The following is a 12,760-nucleotide window of genomic DNA, read 5'->3' as shown; positions in this document are numbered from 1 at the left end:
ACTGTTTTAGCATTTTGTTTTTACTTTGGTCTCCATTTCTTGTTCCTAGCTACTTGCACTCTTGCGAATCTTCTCCCATCATTCATGGAAACCTGACCTGTGACACCATCTTCATCCAACACAATGGCCTCATTAAAATCGGCTCAGGTGAGCCCCAGTAAAGACAATTTTGAATGAAGAGATGCCTGTAGCAAAAAAGTTAATAATTTACTGCCATTGAAATGCTTTTTCAATGCGAATCTTAGAGATGCCATAGATCTTATGTGCAAAACAAACAAGCAGCATGTTCTCTCAGGGCACATTGATGCACAAATATTAAACTAACTTTCATAAAATATAAATTTAATTTGTAAGCAATTGAAAAGAAGAAGAAAAACAATGCAAATTGTGAATATTGTCAAACAAATGAAATAATCTGACGAAGATGGATCAAAAGCTTGTTTGGTTAAATAAAGAAGTTAAATAAAGAAGCTTAGTTCTGTCAGTGTGTGCGTTCAAGAGCCGAACTTAACCTTGCACCCGCTGTCAATAGTTAACTTCTCAATAAACTGATTCATTGTGAGACAATGAATCAATTTATTGACTTAATTACAGCCACATGGTCAGACCTCTTTTCTTAATGCACAGGTGGGCCTGAGCTGCTCCACAATGTAACGGCAATTTCTTTACCTTCCATTTCAGTGGCACCAGACACCATTAACAACCACGTTAAAACCTGCCGTGAAGAACAGAAGAGCCTACATTTTTTTGCTCCAGAGTATGGAGGTCAGAGCTGAACTAGTACATTGCTTGTTTCGTCGTTTGGGAATACTGCTTGTGGTGGGGTGGGGGCATCTAAAAATGATACTGATCCGCATGTCTGCGTTTCAGCTGTTGCGGATGTCACCACAGCTGTGGATATCTATTCGTTTGGAATGTGCGCCTTAGAGGTGAGGGAATACCAGATCACTAATGAGCTATTACTCACACACTGAAAACTATTGGAATCCTCTGAGGTTCAATTAATCATAACCATTGAACATAATGAGAAGCAAAATGTATGCAGATATGCTCTTGTTTGACTGAGTTGTAGCATCCCTGAGGACCCTGACACATTGTTAATACATTAGACACTTTAGCACAACTGGACATTCTGCTTGTTCTGTTATCAGCATTGGAACATTCACATGTTTTAATTTAGACAGATGGTACTTTGCTTTCTATTATGACATACTGGGTTTAATTCCAACACTTCCATCCATCCTATCCAAGGAATATATCTTTGAAATGTAAGTCTACTCAGGCTGTGTATTCAGACTCAGTTTTATTGTTACTTAATACCACTAGGTATACAAGGGAGCAAAATGTCGTTCTCAGCAACTCATGGTCACATTTAAAAACAACCGACACATTAAATTGAGACAAAGACATTAAAACATAGAGAGAGAAAAAGTAGTAGTAGTAGAGAGAGAGAGAGAGCATTGGGCAACAAAAAAAGAAAAGTTCTGATGCATTTGATTTAAAGTGCAATAAAGATACAGTACTAAATTCAAAGGGATATTCATCTCAATATGTTGCTTTTGGCTGGGGGCAGGCAGTACTGTACAGTATATGGTGATCGTTCAGGGTTCTGATGGTTTGGGAGAAGAAAATGTTGGACAGCCTGCTGGTGCTTGCACCTTGATTCCAAACTAAGTAATTTCCCATGTTTTTAGATGGCAGTGCTGGAAATCCAGAGCAATGGAGAGTCGTCTTATGTGTCCCAAGAAGCCATAAACAGTGCCATACAGTTCCTGGAGGACCCACTACAACGGGTGAGGGCTAAGCACTTAACCCATTTAGACCTGAGACCTGATTCTACGAAATGTCTTCTAAATCCACAGTTTTCTGAAAAACCTATGTTTCTGTAGCAGTGGTGCTCATGCTATTTCATGTCAAAGACTCCCAGAATTATATATATTTGGCTGCAGACCCCCCCCCCCATCTCAAAATATGTTGTTCCAGAGATCCCCCAGAAGCTAAGATTTGAGTTAAATACGTTCGCTGTGAAAGAATATACATTCAAAGATTTGCACATGTTTTCACGATTTTTCAACAGCTAAAGTTTAAAATAATGGTTAAAGTGGTTCAATTCAATTCAATTCAATTTTATTATAGTGTCAAATCACAACGAGTTGTCTCAAGACACTTTACAACCAACAAAGATCCACCCAGAGCAAGCAATATTGCGAATTTGCGACAGTGGCAACGAAAAACTCCCCTTTTAGGAGAGAGGAGAAAAGAACGTCAGGCAGAACCAGACTCTGGGGTGGGCGGCCATCTGCCTCGACCGTGTCGGGGGGGGGGGGGGGGGGGGGGGGTAGAGGGAGAGAGAGAGAGATAGACAGAGAGAAATAGACAGAAATAGACAGGTGGGCTCCGTGGAGGGGTCTGGTCCACATCTGGTCCACATCTGGTCGAGCTCTGTGAGGCCGGGTCCAGGTCACACTTCTGGTGGGCTCCATGAAGAGGCCTGATCCACGGTCACGCTCATTCAGTCAGTTGGGGGTTAGTATTAGAGGTCCACAGAACTGCGACGGGGAGGACGAAAAGAGACTCCGGGGAGAGATTCCCCGGATGTTGGATTAGTGGCAGGCCTTACTGGAGCCTATATAGTGTATATTACAAGTACTGCTGGGAGACAGACCCACACAACAATGTACGACCATGGTATCCAGCCAGACTTGGAGACAACTCTAGCTATAGGCTTTGTCGTAGAGAAAGGTTTTCAACCTAGTCTTGAATGTGCAGAGCGTGTCAGCCCCACGGACCGAAGCCGGGAGAAGGTTCCACAGCTGAGGTGCCTGGGACCTAAACGCCCTGCCTCCTATTGTAACTTTTGATATTTTTGGAACAGTAAGCATTTTTGCATACTGTAGACGCACTGGTGTTCTATTTGGTTTGTAAGGATCAATGAGATCTTTGAGATATTGTGGTGCCTGACCATTGAGAGCTTTGTAGGTAAGAAGAAGAATTTTGAACTCTATTCTATGTTTGACAGGGAGCCAGTGTAGAGAGGCCAGTGAAGGAGTGATATGGTCTCTTCTTCTGGTACCTGTCAGCACACGCGCCGCAGCATTTTGAACTAGCTGTAGGCTTTTCAGAGACTTACCTGGGCAGCCTGATAATAGCGAGTTGCAGTAGTCCAGCCTTGAGGTAACAAATGCGTGGACAAGTTTTTCTGCGTCTATTTTGGATAGGATGTGCCTAACCTTTGCAATATTTCGCAGGTGAAAAAAGGCAGTCTTTGAGATTTGTTTGATGTGCGATTTGAAAGACATGACCTTGATCAAAGGTAACTCCCAGATTCTTTACAGTGGCCTTGGAGGCCAAGGTAATGCCATCTAGAGAAAAGTTCTCATCGGCTAGCTTGTCTCTTAGGGGCTTAGGGCCGATCACGATAATTTCCGTTTTGTCAGAGTTGAGGAGTAGGTAATTACGGCTCATCCAACTCTTTATGTCTTTAAGACAAGCTTGAAGTTTGACTAATTGATCCGTTTCGTTCGGTTTCATCGATAGATATAATTGAGTGTCGTCCGCGTAACAATGGAAATGTATAGAGTGTTCCCTGATGATGTTGCCCAGAGGGAGCATATATAAGGAGAAAAGTATTGGTCCAAGCACAGAGCCTTGTGGGACTCCGTATTTGACCTTTTCACGTGTTGAGGAGCCATCATTGACATCTACAAACTGAAATCGATCAGACAGATAGGACTCGAACCATTTCAGTGCGGCACCCCTGATGCCAACCAGATGCTCCAGTCTCTGTAGCAGAATGTGGTGGTCAATAGTGTCAAATGCAGCACTAAGGTCCAGCAACACCAGTACGGAGAGGAGGTTATTATCTGCTGCAGTCAGGAGGTCATTTGTAACTCTCAGCAGTGCCGTCTCAGTGCTATGGTTAGCTCTGAAGCCTGACTGAAAGCCTTCTAATAAATTGTTATGTAGAAAGTCACATAACTGTTTGGCGACTGCTTTCTCGAGAATTTTGGAGAGAAATGGTAGGTTCGATATAGGTCTATAGTTAGCTAGAATGCCTGCATCAAGAGTAGGCTTTTTGAGTAGAGGTTTGATTACCGCTACCTTAAAAGATTGTGGCACATAGCCTGTCACCAAGGACATATTGTGGTTGAAAGCTATGAGGTGACACAGATGCGTCCTCAGGTCTAAATCTGTTAAAACCTGTTTGTTGCTGTGTGAGACAAAGAGATCCCTTTTGTATGATATTTTTTTATTTCTTTTCCCCCTACTTCCAGGAATTCATTCAGAAGTGTCTGGAAGTAGACCCCAGTAAGCGACCAACAGCCAGGGAGCTGCTGTTTCATCAGGCCTTGTTTGAAGTGCCTTTACTAAAACTGCTGGCTGCACATTGTATCGTCGGCCATCAGCGTGAGTGAATAATACAAATTTATGTTGTGCACTATTCGTTTAAGTTTAATGTCAGAGTTTAATTTAGTTTATGTTTAATGACAGAGAGTTTGGTGTGGTTTAGGGATATTTATTTGACTATACTCTCTGTGGAGAGAATACAAACATTCCAAAGACCCCTGATATGCCCCATTTGTCAGAGTGTGGACAACCTATGTGACACAAGTGACAGTATGACATGTTGGAAATGGTGACACCATGCTTTAATCTTGTGGAAACATCCTATCTTCTCCTATCTTATCTTACAGATATGATTCCAGAAAATGCTTTAGAGGAGATGACCAAAAATATGGACCCTAACTTGGTGATTGTTGAGATTGAGGGCAAGGAAGGTGTTCAGCTGAAGTAAGTATTGAGTATCATGCATATATCTTTTGAATCAGAATGATAGTGTATTAGCGACTGGTAAAAGAAACATGTGCCGATAATAAACGACTACATTTCTGGCATTGTTTCTGATGATCATTGCAATTCTATTGAGTCCAGTTGTAAAATAAGCTTAAATTCTTAGATTGACAATTTGCAACTTCAAGCAACTAGGAGCATATCATGTGATTCTCCTAGTTTATTTACATTGCATGTTGACAATTGATTTATTCCAGTGTGAGTGCTCAATAAATTAGAGAAAAGGTCTGATTTGAGTTAACCCTTTTATTTTCAGGCTTTCCCAGTTTCCTGCTCTTGAGCTGGACAAGTTCTTGGAAGATGTAAGGTAAGGAAGCTAATTTAGTTTGTTATAAACTGTTTGGTTTTGTTATGTTTGTTACATTTGTTGCTGGGAACAAGACTTTCCACAAAATTAGAGCTGGGACTCGATTAAAAAAATTAATCTAATTAATCAGAGGCTTTGCGATTAATTAATCTAGATTAATCGCATTTTAATCGCATATCAATATTCAACCCGAGAACAGCGAGAAACCTTTTTTTGAATGTTTTTTGGTATCCCAGTGAATCAATGAATAGTGACAGGATACCACTCATTTTCAACATTTTACTGTCATTAATATACCTGTTGTGGAAATAATAATAAAAAGTCACCCCATTCTGTGTTGCCTAGAACTGGAGGTCTGAAATAAATGTAGTAACAGTAACAAGTACATCTCAGTGACATCACAAAGCTGTACTTACTTCATATTGTTACTGTTTTTTGTCAAACCTCCAGTTCTAGGCAACACAAAATGGAGTGACTTTTTATTATTTCCAGTTTTCAGTACTATAGAAAAGCGCCCAGTGAGAAACGTTCCGCGGTGAAAAAAAAGCTGCGATTAATTTATCTGTAGTTAATCGCGATGAATTTTTCTGTAGTTAATTAATCTAAATTAATCGCAATTAGTCCCGGCCCTACACAAAATAATAGAAAATGCTCGATTGTGGGCTCAATAAGAACCCTGCTCGTTAAGCTTGAGCGATACAGTGCTTGTCATCAATAAAAAATGAACAAGCTCCATCCCTATTGGTGATGGCCTACAAGGCAATCAAAGATGTGGAATTAACTCCCCCTCGTAATCGGGACTGCAGACTCACTCCCTGTTTGCTGCCACAGTTAAAAACTCAACTCTTCAGACTCCACCTCACACCCTAACATTCCTCTTTCCTCTCTTGTTGCCTATTTTCTGATAGATGCTAGTTATACTGTGCCGATAGTACAGTATGTTTGTTACTTGCTCACATATGTTATTTATAGACATAAATAAACTGTTTACCTGACCATAAATGCTTAGATAGTATTCTAGAATTCATCTTTAGTTGGTGTCCAGCCCCTCCTACTGTATATTCAGCTATTAGTGTTGACAACGAATGGAGAATTTTACATCATAGTAAATAGCAAATTGTATAGAGACGGATACAAATTTTCTTTACATTATGTCGCCTGTGCTGTGTTCAATTTGCTGTGTCCGCCTTGCAGGGAATTACTGCTGCCCTCAGGGTTTCCTGCTGTATTGCACCTTACGGATGCGTACATTTCGCATCTGTAAGATTTCACACAACGTGCTGAAAGACAGTTGGAATTAACACAGTATGGACAGGACCTCTGTCCGTAATATACATACAGTATTTAACATGGAGTATAAGTGGGCTATTAGAATTAACTAAAAATGGGGCTCTCCTAGCTCAATCTGGGAACCCATTGGCAAAAAACAGGGGGAACAAATCCTTTGAATTTGCCGCTGGGTGCATGTGTAGAAATGTAGAAACCGGATGTTGGCCCTTTAGCGCTCCACTTCCGGTGGTGCGTCTTTTGTTTACATTCCTAACATTTCTAAACTCTGAACGGGAGTTGCTGACAGATTCAGCCACGGAGCTTGGCCTTCAGCCACGTTGGACATATCTCTCCTAAAATGTATGGTCAGGCTCTGCATATTCGCACTCGGGGTGGGAATCCCCACTCCAAATGTGATGTAAAAGCAAAATGATCACAGTGTGATTATATATACATTGAGGTAAGATCCTTTAGTTTGTCCTAAGTTTGCGTTGCATGGCTTTCTCTTATCAGGAATGGAATCTACCCTCTGACGGCGTTTGGCATGCCATGTCCACAGCAACCTCAACAGGAGGCAGTGAAATCACCCATAATCCCCCCTTCAGTCACAACCCCTACCCCAGAACCTGCGGAACTTGAGACCAGGAAGGTAAGCCGAGCACAAACTAATTGCAATTTAATGTCTGTTGCATCCTGTTGTTCATTAGAGCCCTTGATGGAACCGAACAAATGTTTTATGACTAACTCGAGCACTCAATCACGGTTTGAGTTGTTCATTCACTGCCGCTTATAAAGTAGTAATAAATAATGGTGAACACACATAATAGGGTAATAACGATCAGAATCTGCTTGGTAAAGCAGTAACCCAGAGCCATTTTCTCTTAACTCTTCAGGTCCTTCAGATGCAATGCAATATTGAGCCAGTTGACGAGGGAGCCAAGCATCATGTAAGTCTCAAGTCAGACTGGCAGTCGGCCACGACTCCTGCGTTATGAATGTGACTTCCTTCATTGTCAGCCTCCCTCCAGAAATTGCTCCCATGAGGTCATTGTAGGAAACAAAAACAAGACTGGGTCTAATGAAAACTAAGAAATTATGAGGATCCACATAGAAATGGTGTGGATCGCTGACTTTATGTAACCATCGGTCATAACATGGTAAATGGTGCATTTATATTGCGCCTTTATCCAAGGTGCTTTACATAGATTGTGCATTACATTCACCCATTCACACACACATTTATACACCAATGGCAGATGAAACCATGAAAGGCACCAACCAGCACATCAGGAGCAATTAAGGGTTCAGTGTCTTGCTCAAGGACACAAGGACACAAACTCTGGGGGAGCCCGGGTTCGAACTGGCAACCGGCCTGATCTAATCTAGTAATAATAACATACAATTCTGATTGCAGAATTTTACACAGAAGCACGTCCTCAATGAGCAGCAGATAGGGAATGACATTCAATTTTTAATTCTACACAGGTCGGAAAAACCTTGTTTCACAGTGAAAGTTAAAAAGTCACACCCGTAATTTTCTCTTTTCAGCTTACGTTGCTCTTGAAGCTTGAGGATAAGTTGAACAGGCACTTGAGTTGTGATTTGCTACCAAGTGAGTATTTTCAACTTTTTATGTTTTTTCATTAATAAGCTATTTTGGCACAAAGTGTGACTGATCCGTTATTTTCACTAGTACTACTTACCAAAGTACTAACAAGCTATTCACAAGCTTGTGACTAAATAACTACGGTATGTTGGAGCCATTAGAGCAAGAGTTATATTTTTGCATTTCCTGAAAAGTAACGGACAGTGACGATATGTTGTACTGTACTGTACTGTAAATCAGGCTGACTGACTCGTTCTAGGATAATCACAGTAATATTGCTTTTATAGTGCAAACATGTTTTGCGTAGCCAAACTACTATTACACCATTTCCGAGTGCTACATAGTCTGGAACTACAAGCCAAGAAAGGAAGCTGCCATCTGTTTCCCATTCACATATTTTTAGTTTAAAACATATTTTTAGTTTAAAACATATTTTTAGTTTAAAACATATTTTTGAATTCTCATTTCCGATAACCGCAAGCTGTATGCTTTCGCTACAAATGTATGTGACTTCAAAGAGAAATGCATATCGACTGTATGAGTGTTTATTATTTTTTACAATTTTTGTTACCACCAACAATGCACTTCTTTCAAAACGTCATCAACAATAATATTGCTAAGCAACATATAACAGTCAGCCCAAACTAGTTCCACTGCTGTATATCAGTACTCATGGAATACATACTGTACCACTTTTCCAATCAAATTACCTTACCAGAATCAGTGAACTTACATGAATCATGTTTGCCCAGTGCCGTCCATATACATGCATTTATTATCCAGGTATACCTCGGTGAGTGGTTTTAGTTTTTGCCTTAGTGTCAAGGACATTTCACTGTTTGACACATGCTGGTAATACTATTTCAGCAATAGGACACCTTGACATCTCTGTAGTTATCTCATAAGCTCTCCATATCTTGCCCAGATGAGAACGTGCAGGAGCTTGCTGTGGAGTTGGTCCAACTGGGATTCATCAGTGAGGTAAGCAGAGTTCATCATGACCAAAGTGACCTCTCGACACCCATCCAGTCCCAGCTAAAGACATGACTAGGTTAAAGTCAAACTGAGTCACAGTAAATCCTCTCAATCTGCATCTCTCTACCACAGGGCGATCAGCCGCGACTTGCATCAGTTCTAGAAGAGGCCTTCTCAAAGTTCTACAATCGTAACGGTTCTCTGAATCCAGTCACGGTCTCCTCATAGCAGAGGAGCAACCAGCCCTTTGTACCCCACCTTCTCCGTTCACATACAGTAGGACTCGCTTTCGCTCCACCTTTAGAGTTGTGGAAAAGCTTTTCAGGAATGGAGGACAAAGCCTCAGCCTCTTCCCAAATTTGGACTCCTGCCTTCACATCTCTCGTGGGAAAAGCTGCCACTAAGTGGTTGGTCTATTTGTATCTTTTTTTTTCCTCCCTTCCCAGTGCAGCCATCTGCTTCTCTGTTTTTAAAAGAGGAAAATTGTAACCTAGTTACGACAGGAAAAAGCTTATCTTTTCTTGTTTTCACTTGTGTCATTGCCATTTTGTTTTTGTTTTTTGTCTGCAAGACAATTACCCAATGTGGCTTTTCTGTAATGTGGAACAAAGTCTAATGACTTTATTATAATGCACTCTACTAAGTGCATTGGTAGAGAGAGAGAGAGAGAGAGAGAGAGCGAGGTGTGTGTGTGACTGTGTGACTGAGCGTTGTGTAAGTGGTAGATTTGTAGCTTTGAATTTACATGGTTGTCTGACAAGGGGAATATTTGGAGTCGTAAGAGCAGGGAAAGTAACTGGGTTATGATTTTCACACCACATGCAATGAGCCTTGCTCTGTGAAAGCGAAGATGTGAGCTAAAAACAGAATAGCATCAGTATTTTCCTTACTGTATTTTTAAGATTTTTACTTAAACTGTTAAATAGCTGTACCCGCATAAGCCAGTGTAGCCTGCATGGTACAGGTACTGTATGGTGTTGTAAGGTATGTCTGGTTTTCAATGGCCCTTTTCACTTTCCCTCTTCTTGTGTTGAATAATGCATTTCCCTGGATAAAATCAATTACCGAAGGCTGCTGGATGCATTACACTACTGATGCAAGTGTTATCTTCATTTCCAACCTATAGCCTGCGTATGTATGTCTGCATATGCAGTCATGTAATCACAATATTCAGTAACAACCCATTTCCGAAAAGTATGTGTATCTGTTAAAATCACCATGGTGAAAATAATTTGTACACAATCATGATTGTGTCATGTATTTCACTGTCTGCACTTAAAATGAATCTCTGGTGAATGTACAGTATGCTTGAAACTAGTACTACTTGCTCCATTTCCTTCTTTGGGTGATAAGGGATATCGTTATTTCTCCATGCTCCAACTATTTCTGTAACTTGTGTAATTTACAAGTATCCCATTTCTCCCATCTGTAATCAAGAACAGTGGATCAGTTATTTTTCAGTGCCATTTCATAGTGGAGAGATAAGTACATGACAGAACTCTTGACATGTTATGAAAGGTAATTGTTGTATGTCAGCAAATATGGTATTTATGTACATGCCATGTAATGAATAACCTGAGGCAGAAGTTTTATTTATTCAAAAATGACAAAAAGAAATACATTCTATTGTACCCCAAAAGGGGTTCCCGGATTGAAAGGCATAGTTACGTAATAGGGGTTCCTGGTTTAAATGGTGCAAAGTAAGCTACAGGTAAAATGCTTTGCTTAAGTTATCATGCCTTATATGTCTGTTTTTAGTTTGATATTTTAGTATTAGCTTTATGTTTGCCTGACATCAGTGGCAGAACATGGAACATTTAGCTCTTTAAAGTCCATTAAACCATTATGAGTCCATTAGACCATTAATCATCACCTCTCAACATACTTTACCTCTATTATAGTTGCCACTATACTCATCCTGATGGCAACAATCTGTTGTCTCTAACAAACAAATATTCCTACATGCTATCCATATAACGTACTGTATTTCTTCAGTAGGCTATGGGACAATTAAGATGTAAGAGTGGTTCTGTATAGCATGCTTGTAACCATCTTGTACACGGTATGTTGAACATTATACTTAAATCCTCTCCCTTTTTCACTTCCTAAATTAAAACTACACCACAGAATGGAAAGCTCGTCTTCTTTCATTGTTCTACTTACAGTACATACATTTTCGCCAGTTTTCCATGTTTTTAGCTTGTCAGGTTAGACCATGATGTATGCCAAAGTGCCGTTTACACCTGTGCTTTGTGGCCGTGATGTGTAACGTTACTGACTTTACCTCCGCGTTTTCAACCCCTACCTTAACCTGCACCTCTGGGGGCCACCCCTAGTGAGACCATTGTCATGGACCTTGAACAGTGTTTGTGCCAACTGCCAAGTTTGATGCAGATTGGAGCAACTGCGATATGGCTATTCTGATGGCAGACCCCTGACCAGTGTTAGTGCCAAGTTGCTTGATTCAGTATTTTGACATGCCCCCTTACTATAAACCCATTGTAACTTCAAACTATTTTAAACATGATAGATTCATTGAAAATACCTGTCCTTGGTTCTGGTGACTGATATTATCCTAATATATGAGGGGCCAAACCAATACATTTCTTTTTTTATATAATTTACGCTACACTCTAGGACTACAATTTAATTCACTGTGTCGGCACTGACTCTGTACTCCTGGTCTCAGGCAATAACAAATTACAGGTTGAAAATGCCCTTAGCTCTGAACTCTAAAATCTGCACCTGGCTCGCTGGTAAAGAATGAAAAAACTACCTTTACACCTGGGCAAAACTGAATGCATTCTGGAGCACTCACCCAATGTAATTTTGTCTACAAACGGGTCAGGTCACTACTTGGTCTCACACTTATATCAACTTGCAATGGTCCTTGTCTTCGATATACTTAAAGGATTAGGGATGCCCACGTACCTGTCAAACTACTTAAAGGATAATTCCATGCTAGAATGCTTTCTTATCTTTCTTTGTAGTTGTTACGTCCCCACCAAAGAGGTCCAGGTGTTTTTTTGTGCAAAAACTCCTTATTGGCTATTTTCCCTACCATAAGCCCTCAATGAATTGCATTGCATTGAATGGGAATTGTATGGGGCTATGGGGTGTTATGATAGTTCGCTTATTTCCATCGAAAGAAGTAGTAAAGTGTGCCGCTTGGGATATTATTTACATTATGAAGAGGGGATATATACAAAGAAATTATAATTTTGAGCGATGGAAATAAGCGAATTAGCACAACACCCCATAGCCCCATTCAATTCCCATTCAATTCAATGCAATTCATTTAGGGCTTATGGTAGGGGAAATAGCCAATAAGGAGCTTTTGCACAAAATAACACCTGGACCTCTTTGGTGGGGACGTAACAACTACAAAGAAAGGTAAGAAAGCCTTTTAGTATAGTATTAGTATTAGTATTTAGTATAGAATAAGGAATTCTCCTTTAAATAAGGTGAGACACAGTCACAACCCCAGAGGGAGCTCACCTGATCTCGTTCAACCTAGATTTGGCACAAACAAGGGGTTAAATTAGTTCTACTGCTATGCCACCAAAATGTGGGATGCCCTACCAACAGCCTTCAAAAAGTGTGACTCAAGATTCAAGATGTTTATTGTCACTCCTTGCCAAACAACCATGAAAGAGCACCTGTCTGCAAATTGTAAGTCGTCCTAGAAAAGTCTTCTAAGCTTAAACCCTGGATAAGGATGGGGATTTAGCAGACTTTTTAGAGATACAGAG

The 12,760-nt window shown here is 40.4% G+C and overlaps 1 protein-coding gene across 3 annotated transcripts in view; it reads left to right on the top strand.

Annotated features, from left to right (window-relative positions):
* Positions 1–11,129, top strand: part of nrbp1 (nuclear receptor binding protein 1) — a 29,957-nt gene extending 18,828 nt beyond the window's left edge. For all 3 annotated transcript variants that reach the window (XM_083790950.1, XM_083790949.1, XM_083790948.1), the window contains 12 exons: positions 50–147; positions 682–765; positions 871–929; positions 1,695–1,793; positions 4,275–4,407; positions 4,695–4,791; positions 5,108–5,158; positions 6,941–7,076; positions 7,321–7,374; positions 7,976–8,039; positions 8,959–9,014; positions 9,141–11,129. In XM_083790950.1, coding sequence (XP_083647076.1) covers positions 50–147; positions 682–765; positions 871–929; positions 1,695–1,793; positions 4,275–4,407; positions 4,695–4,791; positions 5,108–5,158; positions 6,941–7,076; positions 7,321–7,374; positions 7,976–8,039; positions 8,959–9,014; positions 9,141–9,236 — 1,027 coding nt within the window. In that variant the 3' untranslated portion in view covers positions 9,237–11,129. The remainder of the gene's footprint in view (positions 1–49; positions 148–681; positions 766–870; positions 930–1,694; positions 1,794–4,274; positions 4,408–4,694; positions 4,792–5,107; positions 5,159–6,940; positions 7,077–7,320; positions 7,375–7,975; positions 8,040–8,958; positions 9,015–9,140) is intronic.
* The last annotated feature ends 1,631 nt before the right edge of the window (positions 11,130–12,760 follow it).

The sequence above is a fragment of the Protomyctophum parallelum genome (assembly GCF_964188405.1).
Source record: "Protomyctophum parallelum genome assembly, chromosome: 19".
NCBI lineage: Eukaryota > Metazoa > Chordata > Actinopteri > Myctophiformes > Myctophidae > Protomyctophum > Protomyctophum parallelum.
Note: the sequence above shows the minus strand (reverse complement) of the source record. Positions and strands in the feature narration are given on the sequence as shown.